At 42.2% G+C, this 19,500-nt stretch overlaps 1 protein-coding gene across 1 annotated transcript in view; it reads left to right on the top strand.

Annotated features, from left to right (window-relative positions):
- The window catches only part of MAL2 (mal, T-cell differentiation protein 2), a 33,140-nt gene that overhangs the window by 5,003 nt on the left and 8,637 nt on the right, over positions 1–19,500 (top strand). The window contains exon 2 of the mRNA XM_010863413.1: positions 10,813–10,983. Coding sequence (XP_010861715.1) covers positions 10,813–10,983 — 171 coding nt within the window. The remainder of the gene's footprint in view (positions 1–10,812; positions 10,984–19,500) is intronic.

The following is a 19,500-nucleotide window of genomic DNA, read 5'->3' as shown; positions in this document are numbered from 1 at the left end:
TCATAATGCAGAGAGATTGAAGGCAGGGATGATAGCTAAGGGGCTTACTGCAGTAGTTTGGATGAGGGATAATGCAAACCAGAAGTATGACAAAGAAAAGAAGCAGAGAAGAGACACAGACTTGATGTTTAGAAGGTCAACCATGATGTAAAGTTGTGACGTGGCCTGAAATGATCCTAGACCAAACTTGAGTATAATATATAACACAGAGGAATTATACCAGAAAAACAAAATGTTAATGAAAGGACGATGGGGAGGGATGGGCTATGCAGCAGGCATGTGCAGTCATGCAGATACATTTATGACAAGGATTTCAGGTTATTTTCAACCCACAGCTTTGACTGTAGATGGACTAACACATAAATGTTTCACTGTGTAGAGTTTTCCTCTCTTGCCCAGAAAATAGATAATGGTTGCAAAGGGACGTTGTGTGTCTGCAGTGGTGAAGACGGGGCTATCTGTGAGTATATCTCCCTGTGTAGGTGCTAAGTTGCTTCAGTCGTGTCCGACTCTGTGCGACCCCATAGACGGCAGCCCACCAGGCTCCCCCGTCCCTGGGATTCTCCAGGCAAGAACACTGGAGTGGGTTGCCATTTCCTTCTCCAGTGCATGAAAGTGAAAAGTGAAAGTGAAGTCACTCAGCCATGTCCAACCCTCAATGACCCCATGGACTGCAGCCTTCCAGACTCCTCCGTCCATGGGATTTTCCAGGCAAGAGTGCTGGAGTGGGGTGCCATTGTGTTAAAAGGATTTTAATTCTTAGGTAAGATTTTTCCGTTGCCTCTGAGTTGAGAATCTCTATCCATGAGAAAGGAGTCTTTAAAACTTCATAAGAGAAAAAAAAAAGCCCCTGCCAAAGATTATTTTCAGCAGTCATTTGCCCTGATTGGCAGCTCCCTAAGAAATATGAAGAACTGAAATATGGGAAACTTTAAACCAAGTTGCTGAAAACCTTGACCTTGAGCTCCAAAGGAAAAGGTAAAGGAGAGATTTGTCTTGTGGAGTCCGATAGAAATGTTGTACCTAGTGGCAGGAGCCGGGGATGGAGTGTGTCTGCATTGATACAACTGAAGAGGAAAGACTGTGTAATGACAAGGGACAGGAGCCAGGCTGGTGTACCCAGTACCACTGCATGTGTGGTACTTAACAAACGCTGTGTGATTGTTCTGTAGGACACATTGAAGAGTGTGTGAAAATATTTCAGAGAAACTGTCTGGAGCTGGGAAGGGCAGCTTTGAAGTATGCCTGCTCAAAGTCTTGTCCAATTTCTTTTTTTTTTTTTAATAACAAGTTAGTTGTTTTTATTTTTTTTTAATTTTATTTTATTTTTAAACTTTACAATATTGTATTGGTTTTGCCAAAAATCAAAATGAATCCGCCACAGGTATACATGTGTTCCCCATCCTGAACCCTCCTCCCTCCTCCCTCCCCATACCATCCCTCTGGGTCATCCCAGTGCACCAGCCCCAACAGCAGATAAATGGGTAAGAAAGCTATGGTACATATACACGATGGAGTATTACTCAGCCATTAAAAAGAATTCATTTGAATCAGTTCTAATGAGATGGATGAAACTGGAGCCTATTATACAGAGTGAAGTAAGCCAGAAAGAAAAACACCAATACAGTATACTAACACATATATATGGAATTTAGAAAGATGGTAACAATAACCCTGTATACAAGACAGCAAAAGAGACACTGATGTATAGAACAGTCTTATGGACTCTGTGGGAGAGGGAGAGGGTGGGAAGATTTGGGATAATGGCATTAAACATGTATAATATCATGTATGAAACGAGTCACCAGTCCAGGTTCGATGTGCAATACTGGATGCTTGGGGCTTGTCCAATTTCTTTCTAGAAGAAAGGAAACATTTTATTAAAAAAAATTTTATTTATATTGTTGTGTGAAAATTGTATAACTCTTCATATAGAATTCATTCACAGTGCTTTTCAGTCTGTTATATTCTTCTGCTTCTCTGTATATTCTTGCTATTAATTTTTGAGAGTTTGATATTGAAATTCCAACTAAAAATCTTAATTTATCTACTTAAAAAATAATTGTGATATATATATATAGTGGAACTATATGTAACCTTGTTCTGTATCTTCCAAGTCTCCTGTAAATGTGTTATCATACTTTCATAATTAAAAAAAAATAAAATAAGAAAAGAAAATAGTAAAAACTAAATGGAAAAATCTAGGTGCTGTAAGTATTCACTGTAAAATTCAGTCTTCTTTTCTTTATGATTTTTTTTTATAATAAAACATTGGAGAGGAAACAAAAAAATTTTTTACTGAAATATAGATAGTTGATTTACAGTGTTGTGTTAGTTTCATACAAACAGCAAAGTGATTCAGTTATACATATATATAAGTATTATTGCTGTTGTTTACTCACTAAGTCATAGCCAACTCTTTGTGACCCCATGGACTGTAGCACATCAGCTTCTCTGTCCATGGGATTTCCCAGGCAAGAATTGTGGAGTGTGTTGCCATGTCCTTCTCCATATATCAGTGTACATATTTTTTTTTACATTCTCTTTCATTATAGGTTATTACAGGATATTGAGTATAGTTCCCTGTGCTATGCAGTAGGTCCTTATTGATGCTCTGTTTTGTATAGTAGTATATATATTTTAATCCCAATCTCCTAATTTATCCCTCCACACTTTCCCATTTAGTAACCATAAGTTTGTTTTCTACATCTGTGAGTCTATTTCTGTTTTGTAAGTAAGTTCATTTTTAGCGTTTTTGAGATTCCACATATAAGCAGTATCATGTGATACTTACCTTTCTCTTTCTGGCTTACGTCACTTAGTACGATCACCTCTAGGTCCATCCATGTTGCTGCAAATGGCATTATTTTATTCTTTTTATGGCTGAGTCCATTGTGTGTATTAACCACATCTTCTTTATCCATTTGTCTGTCAATGAACACAGATTCCGTGTCTTAGCGATTGTTGATAATACTGCAATGAATATTCGGGTGCATTTATCTTTTCAAAATATGGTTTTCTCAGGATATTTGTCCAGGAGTAGGATGGCTAGATTATATGGTATCACTATTTTTAGTTTTTTAAGGAACCTCCATTCTCTTCTCCATGGTGGATGTACCAATTTACATTCCCAACAACAGGGTAGGAGTGTTCCTTTTTCTCCACACCTTCTCCAGCAGTTATTATTGCCCAACATCTAAAATGTCATGACTCTTCTTCAGGAGCTTATAGTTTACTTGACTTTCCTGTGTCCTATTTTATATGAAAAGGGCCATGCCCTTGAATAGTCACCAGAGATGACATTCCTAACTTTTGTGTAATAGCTTTCAGAAGAAGGGGGATAAAAAGAAAGATAAGAGGCAATGACTTGTACAGTCCTTGTTGATGCTAAAGCATTGGTATTTCTGCATGAACATTTTAACCTGGAGGATAACTTGCTACCTATAAACATATGAAAAACAGATTTTAAAAATCAAGGGAAATTATAAATAAGAATAAAAAAGAGCCAGAACATACATCTTCCCTATAATATGGGCTTTCCATTTTAGGGTTAGTAAATGGCAACCCACTCCAGTATTTTTACCTGGAGAATCCCAGGGACGGCGGAGCCTGGTGGGCTGCCGTCTATGGGGTTGCACAGAGTCGGACACCACTGGGGCGACTTAGCAGCAGCAGCAGCAGCAGCAACAGCTATTTGAGAAACCAAAATGGAAGTTTAGGTCAGATGGACAAGGAAAAAGTCTAATTCTTGATGACACTGTCAAATGTATTTTTAAATCTTTCAAATGTAAATTGAAATAGCAAATCCTCATTTGCATTAGGTCTTTTCTGTAGATGTCATTTCTTGTTGCTTCTCAGAATTTGTCCTTTTTTTCCCCAATTAAAAACAAAACAAACAAAACACCTTGACAATGTTTGCTTCTGAGAACTGTACCAGGGCTAGTCCAGGAACAGTTTGAATGGAAATCAGCATGGTGAGAAGGCAGATGGTGATTGATGGAGAGGAGCCAGGGTGGATGGGGCAAGGCACAAGACAAGCACTACTTTGGTCACTCGTCCCATGGCCATTGCAGTAGAATAGGTAAACTGAATAAAATCTTGGGCTCAGATGAAGAATTAGAAAGAAGATTGAAAGAGGTATCATGAGCTAGATTTCAAAAGGTGCCAGCTTCCCCATAACTTGCCACCCTAGGCTCCTAAGATCTTGTACGAGGCTGTGGGTGTTGCCAATAATAACTTAAAATTTGAGAAGGACATGTTCCTGCTTCCCAAGTCTTCATGCCTATTTTTGAACACCCACCATGTACCAAGGAATGAGCCAAGCTCCAGACAGCAGTGTGTTCCCAGCGTCTCAAGCTGCTCCTCTGGAGCAATGTCCTCTAGAACCATCTATTAAACACACTGGTGAGTTTCCTTCATTTCAAAGAGAATGCAATTGAGCATCCTCAGTATAAAGTGCTGGCCTGGGTTCTGAGCATACAGAGATGTTTAGGCAATGTGGCCGACTCTGACCTCACAATCCAGTGGGCAAAACATGCATGCGAGCCTCTGATTTCAACCAGTCAGGGAAGTCTTTCTGTTAAGACTTGGTAGCAGAGTTTTGTTATCCAACAAAAAGTCTCAAGGCAGCATGCTGGGCAGAAGCATGGACCAGTGTGATGGCCTCTTTGTATGCAGGGGAAGAGAGGCAGAGGCTGCAGTGCAGAGAGAGAGCAGCAGGGAAAGGAGCACCGCAGGGGAGAGGGTGAGCTTGGAGAGGCTGACAGGAGTCTCCCCCGTGCTATCTCCACTGGACTGCAGTCATGTCGTGAATGACTTTGCACTTTTATGGGCTGCCTTGTAAATACATCTATCAGTTATTGTATCTGTTGACTGAAGTATATTCCACTTAAAAACATTCTTTGGAACACATGTTGTATATAAAACAGAGTTATAGGTGATCTAGTCACTAGAAGATAAATAGTCTGAACATGTTAAACGTCCTTTAACTATATTGTTTCATGTGCAGGAACCCGATTGGTCGGCATCCATTGAAATAGGAGAGATTATCAAGAAGATAAGGTGTTCTGAACTTTTGGAGGGCCTCAAACCCCTTTGTGATTCTGATGGACATTGAAGACTATATATGACTGTATACAGAACACTGTATACAGAAAAAATGTATATGCACTTACCTACACAATTTGATATGATTTTGGAGAATCAGTCTGGCCCTTTCCCCCAAGCCAATCCATGGCCAAATTACAAAAACTCTGCTCTGGAATAAACATTAGACTTTTGGGGGCTGGAATAGCATAATGTTAAGAGTATAAGTTCAGATCCCAGGACTAATATTTATTAACTGTATGATTTAGAGAAAGTTATTAATGACTCTATCTTGAATAGCTTATCTATAAAATGGGAATAATAATAGTGCTTATCTCTCAGTGTTTGTAAGGCTTAAGTTGGTACAAATAAAACCCTCAGAACAGTGCTTGGAACACAAGAGCTAGGTAAATACTAGCTCATATTTCTCTTAGCCTCATCAGCTTTAACCTCATATGTAAGCCAGGTTGGGAGACGTTTTTTTCCTCTAGGCATTCTGGTTTTTTCATTCCACTGATATAAAGTGATGACATGTCCAATATGTAAATAGTAGGGAAATTGGAAAGAGAGGGTTATGCATTACATACAGAAAGTTCACAGTATTGAAGTGTTTCTCCTTAGGGGCAGTCTGACCAGCCCTTCATACCTTCAGCTTCACTTACCTTTTCCTGGTCTCATTCCAAATATTGACTGAAAATAGGTCAGCATAGAAATTGGCCTGTTTATTTAGTGAATAATAAGAGTATACTAAGATGAAGGTGTCAAAGTGGTTTGGAAATTATTAGCTAAGTTGTTGGAGGGCATGTTTAAAAGCACGCTGTTAGGAAATAAGTGACATTTGAAAAGAAAAAGGGTGTTTGCAAAAGGCATCCTTTGGGGACATAGGAAGGCCATCCAAATAGGAGCCAAGTTGAGAAGCCTGTAATCCATGCAGCCAGAATTATCAGTTACTCAAGACCATGGTTTCCCGTGGGGTTACGTATTTTTGTCCATCCACAGTTTCTAGTGAAAACATGTTTTAGCTCCAACTGTGAGGGTTCAGTTTGGTGTGATGTGTGGATGAATGCTTGCCTGGTTTTCTTATGGCAAGGCTTCAGCCAGGTCACACCCTCTGGCCTGCAGGAGCCAATCTGAAGTGATGAGCATACACTAAGCCACAAAGGAGACCCCTGGGTTTAGGAATGGGTAGCAACTTAGTCACTGCAACTCGGAGTGTATTTGAGCACTTAAGGTGCATGCCAAGTACACTTAAATTTGAGCTCAGGAGGCAAGGGGTAAGAGGGGAAGACTGATACCTGCTTGAAGAGGTTATTTACTTTTGCATTACCTGGAAGTCGGATTGTCTTCTTGTCAGGGCTGAGATTCAAAGTCATGAGCCCTAACTTTATTCCTGGAAGAAATTTCAAAAGGTGGTGCCTTAAGGAGTCTTGTATGTAATTATCAGACTTTTTAGGACACCAGAGAGTGGTGGAAGGCCATAATAGACAAGAGGTCAGAAGTGGACTCAGATCCAAGGCACACACACCACCAGTGAACTGGCATTCCCCGCTTCTTCAGGCCACGTGCATGCTCCAGTTGCTGCAAGATGTTATCGACTGTTCTCCCTCGGATTTTAACCATTTTTGTGTTCTGCTTTTCACTTCTAAAAACAAAGCTTCCTCCAGAGTCACGTCTTCTGAATAAGGATGCTGATAATTAACGTGGCTGGTAAATATTCTGAACTTAGGAATGCCTAGAATCAGGTGAAGAGAATATACTCAACATTGGTAATGTTAGTAAAGGCTCAGTTTTTTTTAAAGTTGGAGCCAGATTTGGATGCTCAGGAGAAAAGTAGCTTTTGGCAAAAAGAAGAGGTAGTGTATTGTGGAGTAAGGAGAAATACTGTGTCAAGGCCCTACGGACCTGTTCACCAATGTGACAGTCTTGCAACGAGAAAGGTGGATCTCCAGAGTGGCTTAATTCTCTTCTCTGGCCCATCCTCTGTCTACTGCAGTGAGCAAGACTTAAATCTGGGTTTCACAGAATCTCTGATCTGAGGATGTAGAGTGTGGGTGTGTGTGCATGCGCATGCGTGCAAAACCATTTGTGGGGGCAGAGGGGAAGGCATTCATACACCTTCCTGCCTCCCCTCCCCTCTTTCCAGCCATACCCACATCACAGACAGGAACGCAAGTCTGTTCTCTTCTCATATACACACTTAGTTCCCTTTCCTAGCATTTGAGGTATGGGAAGGACAGTAGTTTCGGGTCTGACAAGGACAGTTCATCTCTACTGTGTCACGTTAGCATCCCTTGTCACAGCCCTCATCTGCCTGGAAAGCCTGCTTCAGGGCCTGCCTCCCCAGCCTGCCTTCTGCATTCTTCCCCTTCTGCTCCTTCTTCCCTCTCCCCATCTCCCGGAGCACACAGCATTGAGCTCTTTTTATAGCACTCACCACAATCTGCTCCTGAATCAGATTTGATGGTGTCTATTTCTCCCTTATTGAGCGCTCCTGGAGACAGAACCTTGCCTTTTTTTTTTTCACCTTTTTTCTCAGTGTCCTTCTACAGTGCTTGGCAGCAGATTTGAGGCTGGCCAGTTTGAGGTCCAGTCCAGGTTTATTACATGTTATGCTTAATTCCAAGACATCATATAGCATCTTCTTGAGAGGTGTCACGTGACCATAACATTTGTATCGTATAATGATGCTTATCCTTCTGAGTCTGCTTGTCCCCAATGGACAGTGGCAGGTTGTTCTTTATTATTCTTTATTTTGACACCTGGAGTCTCAAAAATGATTCTTGAATTAATAGATATTCAGTAGTGATGTATATTTCTTAAGTAGTATTTAAAATAATGTTGCTTATTTGTTGGGGGGAGAGTAAGAACAATGTACCAAGAAGAAGAGGCTGAGAAAAAAGAAAAAATGGAAGATCTTATCACCTTCAAATATGTATTAAACAGTAAGAAAGAGCAGAGAATCTTTTACCAGGAACACTGTTTCTTTCATAGCTACTAAGGTTATGGTTATATTTTTTAAAATATATATTAATATTCATGACTTAGATTTACTTCATAAAACTTTCCGGGTTGATTGTTCATGTTTCGTTTGGAATTAGGACTTGAGATATAACAACATTATTATCAATTTATTAGACTGGCTCTTTCATTATTGTTGTTCAAGTGATAACTTAGGCTTTCCAAAATGTTTTTCAAAGTACTAATGAATTGTGTGGGCCTCTTTTTTTTTTTTTTAAGAAACGAATTAATACTTGTATTTTTAACTTCTAATGAGCAAGTTGGATATTATCTAGCAAGATACACATGATTATTGTTTTTTTAATATTTGGTGCTCCGATTGTTCTCCCATGGGAAATAAGAGCTTGTTTGTTCACGAAGCAAATATCTAACAGCCTGCCATACGCCAGACATAACCTGCTTCTATGACGTCACCTATATTGTTGTGTTGTGTGTGGAGCTGGGGATTGATTCCCACTTACCTATTTGTGTCTCCAGGATACTTCTATAACCTAGGTTTTCATTGCCAGATATGACACAATGTCTGACCGAGAGTTAGGAAAGAATTAACTTGTAGATAAATAAATGATACTAGATACAGAGGCATATAAGACAGCCTGCTGCCAAGAAGGTCTAGTAGTTAAGTTGGACTGAAAGCCAGGGGCATTAATTATTAATACATGTTTCTCATCCATGTAACAAATCCACAATAGGGAGTTTGCCCAGAGGGCTGGAAGATGGCCTGAGTGTGGGATGGAACTCAGGAAAGGCCTTCTGGTTGATGTGCTATCCATGGTGAACTATGCATGGGAGTTTCTCAGAAACACGTAGGGAAGGAACAATATTCTGGGCCAAGATAAGTCAGGCCACTCAACTGTGAAAGAGCTTTGTCTCTGGACTGTTCATTTCTTTTTCTATAATGTAAGATGTGAGGGGCTTAGTGGCAAGAGACAAGTATGGAAAAGACAGGTTAGCTCATGAAGGGCCTGGAATACCCTGTAAAGGATGTATAGCCTTTATCTCACACTTTCTCTTTTTGTTGGCTGCATGACATGTGGGATCTTAGGTTCCCAACCAGAGAGGAGTTTTAACCACTGGACCACTAGGAGAGTCCCTAGTCTTTATCTCTTTGGTGGTAGCATGGAGGAGACTGTTGCTGTCAGATTCATAAAACTGTCTTCACCTGCTAACTCCTCCTCCTCCTCTGTTTTCTCACTCACTGCTACCTGCCCCAGCCATAAATCTGCGTATTTTCTTCATCCGTTCTTTTGCTGTCATGTCCCAGCCTGCTGCTCCATCACCCGGAGCTCTGCCTTTCAGCTCTGCCAGGCTGTTTCTCAGCCCCTCTGCCCCGCTGCCCCAAATCATCTCAAGATTTACCTCCTGCCCTGAAACAGCCTTCTCTGCCCTCTGCCCTTCTCCCTAGCACTGTCCTTTGAGTTGTTGCTTCTAGGCAGTGTTTTCTGACTTTCACATCTGGATTTAGCACCCAGCATTTGCCCAATTGTGCCACACATGAAGCAGCATTTGAGAGACTTACTTAATTTCCTTTCCTATAAGACACTATGACCTCTGTGATGGCTGAGACCATCGTTTACCATTTTATGCCTTTCACCCAGCACAGTGCCAGACATGGGTATTTATTGAATATTAGGTGTAGAAATACCTAAAGTACTTATTATGTCCAACACATAAGATTTCATCATTTTCTATCATGTACAGCGGTGGTGGTTTAGTTGCTGAGTCGTGTCCAACTCTTTTGACCCCATGGACTGTAGCCCGCCAGGCTTCTCTGTCCATGGGATTCTTCAGGCAAGAATACTGGAGTGGGTTGTCGTTTCCTTCTCCAATCATGTGCAGTAGCTACAGCTATTCATTAGCATTAGTCGCTCAGTTGTGTCCAACTCTTTGTGACGCTATGGACTGACTATAGCCCACCAGGCTCCTCTGTCCATGGAATTCTCCAGGCAGGAATATTGGAGTGGGTAGCTGTTCCCTCCCAGGGGATCTTCCCAACCCAGGGATCAAACCCAGGTCTCCTGCATTGTAGGCAGGTTCTTTACCATCTGAGTCACCACGTATTGGCAAATCTCACCTATGTGAATAGGTCATGATAAGGACTGAAGCATGGCCATGAGAAGTGACAGGTTGGAAATTTATGGCTGATCTTTGCTAATAGACTCTCCGAGAAAGTGGCAAGAGCAGAAGCCAGTAGATGGTAATAAGGAGAGGAGATGGAGAGATAAATTTCTAAAAACGGTGAATTGAAAAGAAATCCTTAGAGAGGAAACTAGAGAGGCGGCAAAGCCAAAGGAAAATAACTTAATTTTTTTTTTTTTTTGAGCATAGTTGATTAACAGTGTGTTTCAGTGTATAGCGAAGTGATTCAGTTATATAATACACATACATATATTTATTCTTTTTCAAATTCTTTTAAAGGAAAACACTTTTAGATGGTGAAAGCATGCTGAACCTGGTCATAGACTGAGGACAAGAGTCCAGCAGAAAGGCGGGTTCAGAAATAGGTGTGGAGTCGGATCAGGCCTCAGAGCAGAAGCTCTTGCTTGCAGCTGAGAGAAGGCATCTCCAGTAATGATGGAGACAAGTCCCTGGCGGGGTTGCAGGAACACATGCAGGGGTCTGGGGAGGAGCTAAGACAGCGAGGAAGCCTGATGCAGGCATGTCCAGTTCTGTGCCCAAGTCTGTCACTGTGTTTCTTTTCCCCTGCAGGTGTTCGGAGGACTCGTGTGGATCCTAGTCGCCTCCTCCAATGTTCCTCTACCTCTGTTGCAAGGATGGGTCATGTTCGTGTCTGTGACAGCTTTCGTCTGTTCCCTTCTCTTCCTGGGCGTGTTCCTCTCTGGCGTGGTGACTCAGATTAATGCCAATTGGAATTTCCTGGTAAGGGATCTTTATGTCTCTTTCTGGAAAATGCGAGAAACTTATGAGTATCTTGTTTTGTCCTGAGATGCCAGATCTCTGGTTCTATCCATTGCCTCTAATGGGAGAGAAGAGGTCAGAGCACAGGGGCTGCTGTGTTGCCGTGCGGCCGGCCCAACTGGACAGCAGGGTCCCAGTTTGTGCAATTCCAGCGTTGACATACCTCAACCATCTCTCTGTTAACTCCCTTATGAGTTAGATGACCTTTATGCAAAGACGATTTTATTTCACACAACAAATGAATCACATTACAGTTATTGAACTATTGAACAGATGCATTTGGGAGATGGATGCTGTGCCATATATCTTAAAGTTTTCCATTGATTCCTGCTTCAGATACCAAATACATATATTCTTTTCAGAAAACAAGTAGCTCTGTATTCTACTCTTCAGATAACTTAGAAAAGTCAAGGGGATATTTTACATTTATTTTCAATGTCTGTCCTAGATTAGCAAGAGTAGATACATTTTAAGAAATGAATTTGCAATTGACACCATTTTAAAAATTATGATACCATTATATTGGGTCAACTTACATTTCCTTTTTCTCGTATCATGTAGTTAAATCTCTTTCATGCTTGTGGTCATTCATTCTCTGGGGTTATCTGTCCATGGCCCAGTGGTGCATGAAAGGCAGTCCATCGGTGATCAGTTTAATAAGGTTCATGAAGAACCCCCACTAGGTTCTTTCACACTTTGGCAGTTAGAAACTTAAATCAGACCTTCAGTCAGGCTTTATATTTTCTTTTATGTGTGGTAGTGTTTTATTCAGCATCAAGAAAAAATATCTGTTCTTGTCTTATTTATAGACCATACTGAGGAGCATCATCTCAGATGTTATCAGCAGTGAAGTCTAGCAAATGTGACTGCCCATTCAGTCAGCCAGGGCCAGCTAAGGAGGACGTGTAGTGCACTGGTTATAATCCTGCCCAGGCTTTGAGATTAGTTGGGTCTGCTTACTAACCAAGTAGCCTTGGGCAAAATACTGAGCCTCATTTCTTCCTCTGTAAAATGATAATAATAATACCAGCCTCACCAGATGTTGTTAAGAAACAATGGAATCCGTGTATTGTTAAGTGTTCAGCTTTGTGTCTGATTTATAGTAAGTGATCAGTAAATCATCGAACTCCTTAAATGTGTTGAGGCTTGCAGTTTGAAACTTACAAAGTCCTATTTCTTAGGTTGCTGACACAATGTATTTCTCATGCTTGCCTTGATTCTCATTAATGATGAGAAGAGATTTCTAATTATTGTTCAAGTGATGAAGATCAAAAATCCCCATTTAAGTTATAAATATTATAGATGCTTATTGCCTTTTTCTAAATGCCTGACTTTCTTTCAATAACACATGAATGAATCAGTCAATCCTTCATGTTGGAGAGTGCTACCAAGCTCTTTTAATATCAGACTTGAAGATAGTACTTGGCCGGTATGTACCAGCAGAACAGCTCTACTGGTACTTTGGTACTAAATTAATATATAGATTTTGCCCCAACCTACTGCCTCTTCCTAATCCCCATAACCTGACCCTTTCTTTGGGACCTTCCTGGACCTCCTAATAGCCCTGCAAGTAACGAGTCAATATTTGGAAAAGTAGTGAGTCTCCAGGATCCTGCAATGCTCAGCATTCTCTCTAACTGATTGAGGCACATGTCTTACCAATTTTTAAAATATGTTTCTAATATCACTCCTGGTTTTATTAGATGTACGTTCATATCCTCTTTTTCTCTTTTGCTCATATTGAGCCTTATTTTTGGTATTGAGCCCAAGCATTAATATTTTTCTAAATTTATTAGGTTTAATTAGGTTTTCTAAACTTGTATTTCTTCCCAGTTTTTGTTGCATTGTATCTGATGTTTATATAATAAAGCATGTTTTTTTTTTTTTTTTAATTATGCCCACTTTATTAAAGGGGCAGTTGAAATGACCAGTCTGTTCCATACATAGGTCACCTGCAGAGTTCATCCTATGGGTTTTTAGTTAGAGTAGTCCACTTCTACTGAGAGAAAGCTGGGGACAGCAACACGCAGTACACTTTATGGAGCTTATTAGTACTGTCTTGTCATATAGTGGGTATAGTTTCAAAAAGCCAACTCTTGCCTTCAAGAAATTTGCTTATATGCTTACATAGTATTTAGAAAGGGCACCCTTTCCCCCTTCTTTTGTGATTTTCTGCATTCTTAGTCATTTCTGACCACATGGTTGCTTTTGATAGGTTTTGTAATTTATTTTGTACACTCAGCCAGGAGAATTTTTGAGCCATGCGTATCATGCAGTTGTCACCAGATGGTAACAATTTTTAATTGCTGCCTTCTGGAGTTGTTAAACATTAATTGCTTAAAAAATTATTGCTTCCCCCCATGATAATTGTTTAATGTCTGTCACCTGTATGCCATGCATGAAGGAAGTAAGAATGCATTTTGATAAATTATTTTCTAGAACTGTTCATCGTGGGATGTTACCTACAATATGTGTAGCTTCTAGCTTTTACTGATATGAGATTTAATTAGCATTCGTGACTGATGTCTTCAGTCATGAATTTTTTTCTCAGTATTTTTTCTAGTGTTGGTATAAATGGTGAAATAAAAATATCCTATGTAATAACATATGTTGGGCTTCCCAGGTGGTGCTAGTGGTAAAGAATCTGCCTGCCAATGCAGGAGATGCAGGTTCAATCCCTGAGTCAGGAAGATCCCTGGGAGGAAGTTTCAATCCATTCCAGTATTCCTGCCTGGAAAAGCCCATGGACAAAGGAGCCTGGCAGGCTACAGTCCACAGGGTCACAAAGAGTCAGACAGGACAGAGAACACACACACACACACACACAAACATATAGTAAGTGCTAATAACTTGCCCCCTTCTAACTTGGGGAAAGAAGCAGATTTTAATTTTGAGATGGTTTTTCTTATTGTGTTTGATGGAGAAGTAATAATACCATTTCAGTTCAGTTCAGATCAGTCGCTCAGTCATGTCCGACTCTTTGCAACCCTGTGGACTGCACACCAGGCTTCCTTGTCCTGGTGTGCAGTCCACAGGGACTTGCTCAAACTCATGTCCATCAAGTTGGTGATGCCATCCAACCATCTCATCCTCTGTCATCCCCTTCTCCTCCTGCCTTCAATCCTTCCCAGCATCAGGGTTTTTTCCAAGGAGTCAGTTCTTCACATCAGTTAGCCAAAATATTGGAACTTCAGCATCAGTCCTCCCAATGAATATTCAGGACTGATTTCCTGGAAGATTGACTGGTTGGATCTCCTTGCAGTCCAAGGGACTCTCCAGAGTCTTCTCCAACACCACAGTTCAAAAACATCAATTCTTCGGTGCTCAGCTTTCTTTCTAGTCCAACTCTCACATCCATACATGACCACTGGAAAAACCATGGCTTCAACTAGACGGACCTTTGTTTGTAAAGTAATGTCTCTGCTTTGTAACATGCTGTCTAAGTTGGTCATAGCTTTTCTTCCAAGGAGCAAATATCTTTTAATTTCATGGCTGCAGTCACCATCTGCCGTGATTTTGGAGCCCAAGAAAACAAAGTCTCTCACTGTTTCCATTGTTTCCCCATCTATTTGTCGTGAAGTGATGGGACCAGATGCCATGGTCTTAGTTTTCTGAATGTTGAGTTTTAAGCCAGCTTTTTCTCTCTCCTCTTTCACTTTCATCAAGAGGCTCTTTAGTTCCTCTTCAGTTTCTGCCATAAGGGTGGTGTCATTTCACCTAGCTTTAAACAAGAGGTATCACATTCATTTTCCCTTTTTTGAGAGGTGGAGTGGTAAGGAAAGATGTATGTTAGAGAAATAAAAGATATCCCCCCACAAAAAGGTCCTATACAATTTTAAAGGGGTTTCCCTTTATTCCTCAATATGTAGCTGGCACACACATGATCATTTGCCTAGTGTGGAAATCACTTGATGTCTTAAAGTGTCCTGAGCTTTGTTTTCTGTTGTCACATTCATTTGCCTGTTTGACCTTATGGGAAACTAGCATTGTCCTCATTTTTACAAATGAGGAAATTAAAGCTCAGAGTGACTATTATCCTTTTTTCATGCTGCCATTGTGTAAAAGAAGATCCCTCTATATACAGTGTAGTTTTTTCTTTTTTAATAGTTAGTGAAAGTTTGATCCTGAGCCAAGAAGCAAAACATGGTCTGGAGATAAGATTGTAGGAGAGAATAACTTGCTGCTGAAAAGATTCAGGCTGTAGCTGAGCCTGAGTTTACTGGTGGTCAAGGCAGATGAGCTACATTTTATGGTGTGTGAGTGTTGGGAAGATTGGCAGAGAAGCAAAAGTATGTGAAGAAAACTCAGAAAGGGGATGGGCTCCTCCGCTAACGGAGGAGTGCCAAGGCTTCAGGCACGTGGTCCTCAAAGGGTGGTCCCTGCCCCACAGCACTGTCATCACCTGGGAACGTATTAGGAATGCAGATTCTCAGGTTCCAACCAGACATCTAAGTCAGAAATTCTGGGGTTGGGGCCCAGTAGTCTGTGTTTTAACAAACTTTTCAAGTGCTTATGATGCACACTCACTTTTGAGACCCTCTGGCTTAGAATAAATAACATTCATTGTCCAAAACAATGAGTGAAATTGTGGAAGACCTTCGTGCACACATCCCACACAGAGCAGGAACTGGAATAAGATATCCAGAGTGGCCAAATATAAACACAGGTGTGGCTCTCCAGGCAAGGGTGGAGGGAGATATACTGAGCACCTAGGATGTGCCTGATCCTTCCTAAGTCTCTTGAAATATGGGAAACAAGATAGGACTGGGAGTGGCTCTCAGAGAGTTTGTTGGAGTGGACAGTAGCAGTGAGGAAATGATTATACAACTGATGCAAGAATTGTATCTGTACTCAGTTGCTCAGTCACGTCCAACTCTTTTGCAACCCCATAGACTGCAGCCTGGAAAATCCCATGGACAGAGGAGCCTGGTAGGCTCCAGTCCATGGGGTCGCTAAGAGTCGGGCACGACTGAGCAACTTCACTTTCACTTTTCACTTTCATGCATTGGAGAAGGAAATGGCAACCCACTCCAGTATTCTTGCCTGGAGAATCCCAGGGACAGAGGAGCCTAGTGGGCTGCCGTCTATGGGGTCGCACAGAGTCGGACACGACTGAAGCGACTTAGCAGCAGCAGCAGCCTGCAGCCTGCCAGGCTCCTCTGTCCATGAAATTTTCCTGGCTATAATACTGGAAAATGAAAGTCACTCAGCAGTGTCCAACTCTTTGTGACCCTAGGGACTCTACAGTCCATGGACCTCTCCAGGCCAGAATACTGGAGTGGGTAGCCTTTCCCTTCTCCAAGGAATCTTCCCAACCCAGGGATCGAACCCTGGTTTCCTGCATTGCAGGAGGATTCTTTACCAGCTGAGCCACCAGGGAAGCCCAAGAATACTAGAGTGGGTAGCCTGTCCCTTCTCCAGGGGATCCTCCCAATCCAGGGATCAAACCTGCATCTCTTGCATTGGCAAGCGGAGTCTTTACCACTGAGCCACCTGGAAGCCTGATGCAATAATTATAATTATGTTAATGGCCAAGAAGGGAATGAGAATAGTGCATATATATATATATATATGTCATCTCCAGGCCACCGGGACATGGATTCTAAGATGGATTTTGAAGTACAAGAGTTTTTTTGTGTGGGTTTTGTTTTGTTTTGTTTTGTTTTTGAGGGAAAGGGGAGGAGGCAACACCTTTAAAAGAAGGAAGTAAGATAAAGCAAAGAAGTCTTAGAGTGTGACCAAGTCCTCGCCAGCCTAGTGTGAAGCTTCAGAGCACAGCCTTCCCTTTCAGACTCTTGTGTTGGGTGAAAGTGGCCAGGTGTCAGTGTCCACGCTGCACCATCACTGGCTATGGGCTGCCAAAGAACATGGGCTTAGCCCAGTCTCAGCAGTAGATCCCAAATCCACTGAAGCCAAAGCTGTCAGCTGACTATGGTCCTCACAGTGGAACATCAGGCTATGTCTAGAAGGGACACACGTGCATCTGAAGATGCCCCAGACTTCTTGCAGCCCGTGGATCCACTCCACCATATATGTGTGGGGTGTTGCTCCTCCAAGGTCCCAGTGTACCTCTCTTCCTGAAGCAGAACTTAGAGAGGCTACAGAGACAAACTGCAGCCCCTCTGACTGAGTTGGTCTCAGAGCCACAACTGGTCTCGGTCACCTCCCCGGCTCTGCTGACCATTTTAAACTCCTCTTGCTCACCACTTCACATCTGCTGGTCTCTGCGGTTTACCTGGTGGTATAATCCAATCCCTTCTGCCTGAAGGACTGTAACCCCTCTGGTAACTATATCCTTTTCAGGCCAGTGTTGCTCCATTTTACTCACACTTGGGCAAGAGGGTTCTAATAGGACCCTGAGTAGAGCGCCCAAGTTCCACACAGACTCCTTCCCACCCTCCTGGGTATCAGCAGCCACACCTACTCTTGTCAAGATGGTGACCCCTCCTCTCTCACCTTTTGACCCCTGAGCACAAAGAACCAAAGCACACAGGTAGCAGTCATAGCTCACAGTCAATGGGCTGCTTGCTGGATCCTCTAGCAGGAGTACACCCCCCGGGGTGGGACCTCTGATCATGCAGAGTCCAGAGTGCAGGGACAGCAGTTAAAAAAGTCTTTCACGAGATCACTGGGAGTGACAATGGTAAGAGGAGAAACTCCTTCCACCCTTGGTTCCCACTCTTCCAGTGGGGATATGATGCCATGTTGAAAACTCTTCTTCATTGTATCTACTGCATCCTGAAGTATGGCCACACATCCTCACAGGGTGGTTCCTCCAGGCTGTGCCTTCAGCCAGCCATCCCAGCATGCTGTCAGGCCAGCGGGTCCTAGATGGTGCAGGATAGGATACAACTCAGGGTTGTGGGCCCATTCCCACTCATCCTCTGCTGAGAAGTTAATCCCTTGGTCAGATGTATTGAGTGGATGCTGATAAATCAGGCATATTCTGTAAGTCCCTGGACAGTGGTAGTGGCAGAGGTTCTGCAGAGAGGAAAAGCAAATCCATACTCACAGTGAGTGTCCATTTTGTGAGAATGAAACTTTATGCCTCCCAGGAAGATGGGAACTGAGTTTCATCAGTTTGATACCAGGTGAGAAAAGCACCATGTCAGGGTCTCAGAATCAGTCTCTGTTGCTGGCACATTCAACATTCAGAAAAGGCAAGAGGTAGGTCAGCTTTTCATACTGTTCATGGGGTTCTCAAGGAAAGAATGCTAAAGTGGTGTTCCATTCCCTTCTCCAGTGGACCACGTTTTGTCAGAACTCTCCACTGTGACCCGTCTGTCTTGAGTGGCCCTACATGGCATGGCTCATAGTTTCATTGAGTTAGACAAGGCTGTGATTCTTGTGATCAGTTTGGTTAGTTTTCTGTGGTTGTGGTTTTCATTCTTTCTGGCCCCTGAAGTATACGGATAAGAGGCTTGTCAGCTTTGGCTGTTGGGAGTCCGCACTATTGGGCCATGACATAGACGTGCCTCCCTAGCCATGGCCACTCTGTTCATGTACCCAAAATGCCAGGAACCAGATCAGTGAGTTCAGTCGCTCAGTTGTATCCAACTCTTTGCGATCCCATGGACTGCAGCACACTAGGACTCCATCACCAACTCCTTGAGCTTGTTCAAGCTCATGTCCATCGAGTCGGTGATGCATCCAACCATCTCATCCTCTGTCATCCCCTTCTCCTGCCTTCAGTCTTCCCCAGCAGGGTCTTTTCTGAGGAGTCGGTTCTTCCCATCAGTATGGGAGTTTCAGTTTCAGTATCAGTCCTTCCAAAGAATATTCAGGACTAATTTCCTTGAGGATTGACTGGTTTGATCTCCTTACAGTCAAAGGGATTCTCAAAAGTCTTCTCCAACACCACAGTTCAAAAGCATCAATTCTTTGGCACTTAGCTTTCTTTATAGTCCAACTCTCACATCCATATGTGACTACTAGAAAACCATAGCTTTGACTAGATGGATGTTTGTTGGCAAAGTAATGTCCCTTGCTTTTTAATTGGTTGCATCAAATGGCCAGGTCATCTTCCATATGGATGTTTCTAGTGGGTGTGACCACATAAAAGAAAGGTCACACTTCACATTTCATGCCTAATCCCATATGTCCATCTCACCGCTCCATACTTCCTTGTCTCTGAACTTTTATTTTCCAGGGCCCTGACCAGCTTGCCAGACCTTTCCCCACTGCAGATGAGTCTCTGTGGGTTCTCACCTTGGGCCACTTTGCTTTCTTAACAAAGTGTATGACGTGCTGCACCACTCAGAGTTCCATCAATTAGGAAGATGTTCCCTAACTGCTCTTTCACAGCCAGCTCTGAACGTGTCTCTAAAGCATATTGTCACCCTGCTTATTTAACTTATATGCAGAGTATATCATGAGAAACGCTGGGCTGGAGGAAGCACAAGCTGGAATCAAGATTGCCAGGAGAAATATCAATAACCTCAGATATGCAGATGACACCACCTTTATGGCAGAAAGTGA

This window comes from Bison bison, unplaced genomic scaffold (assembly GCF_000754665.1).
Source record: "Bison bison bison isolate TAMUID 2011002044 unplaced genomic scaffold, Bison_UMD1.0 scf7180017864491, whole genome shotgun sequence".
Lineage (NCBI taxonomy): Eukaryota > Metazoa > Chordata > Mammalia > Artiodactyla > Bovidae > Bison > Bison bison.
The sequence above is the reverse complement of the archived record's forward strand: the minus strand, read 5'-3'. Positions and strand labels throughout refer to the sequence as shown.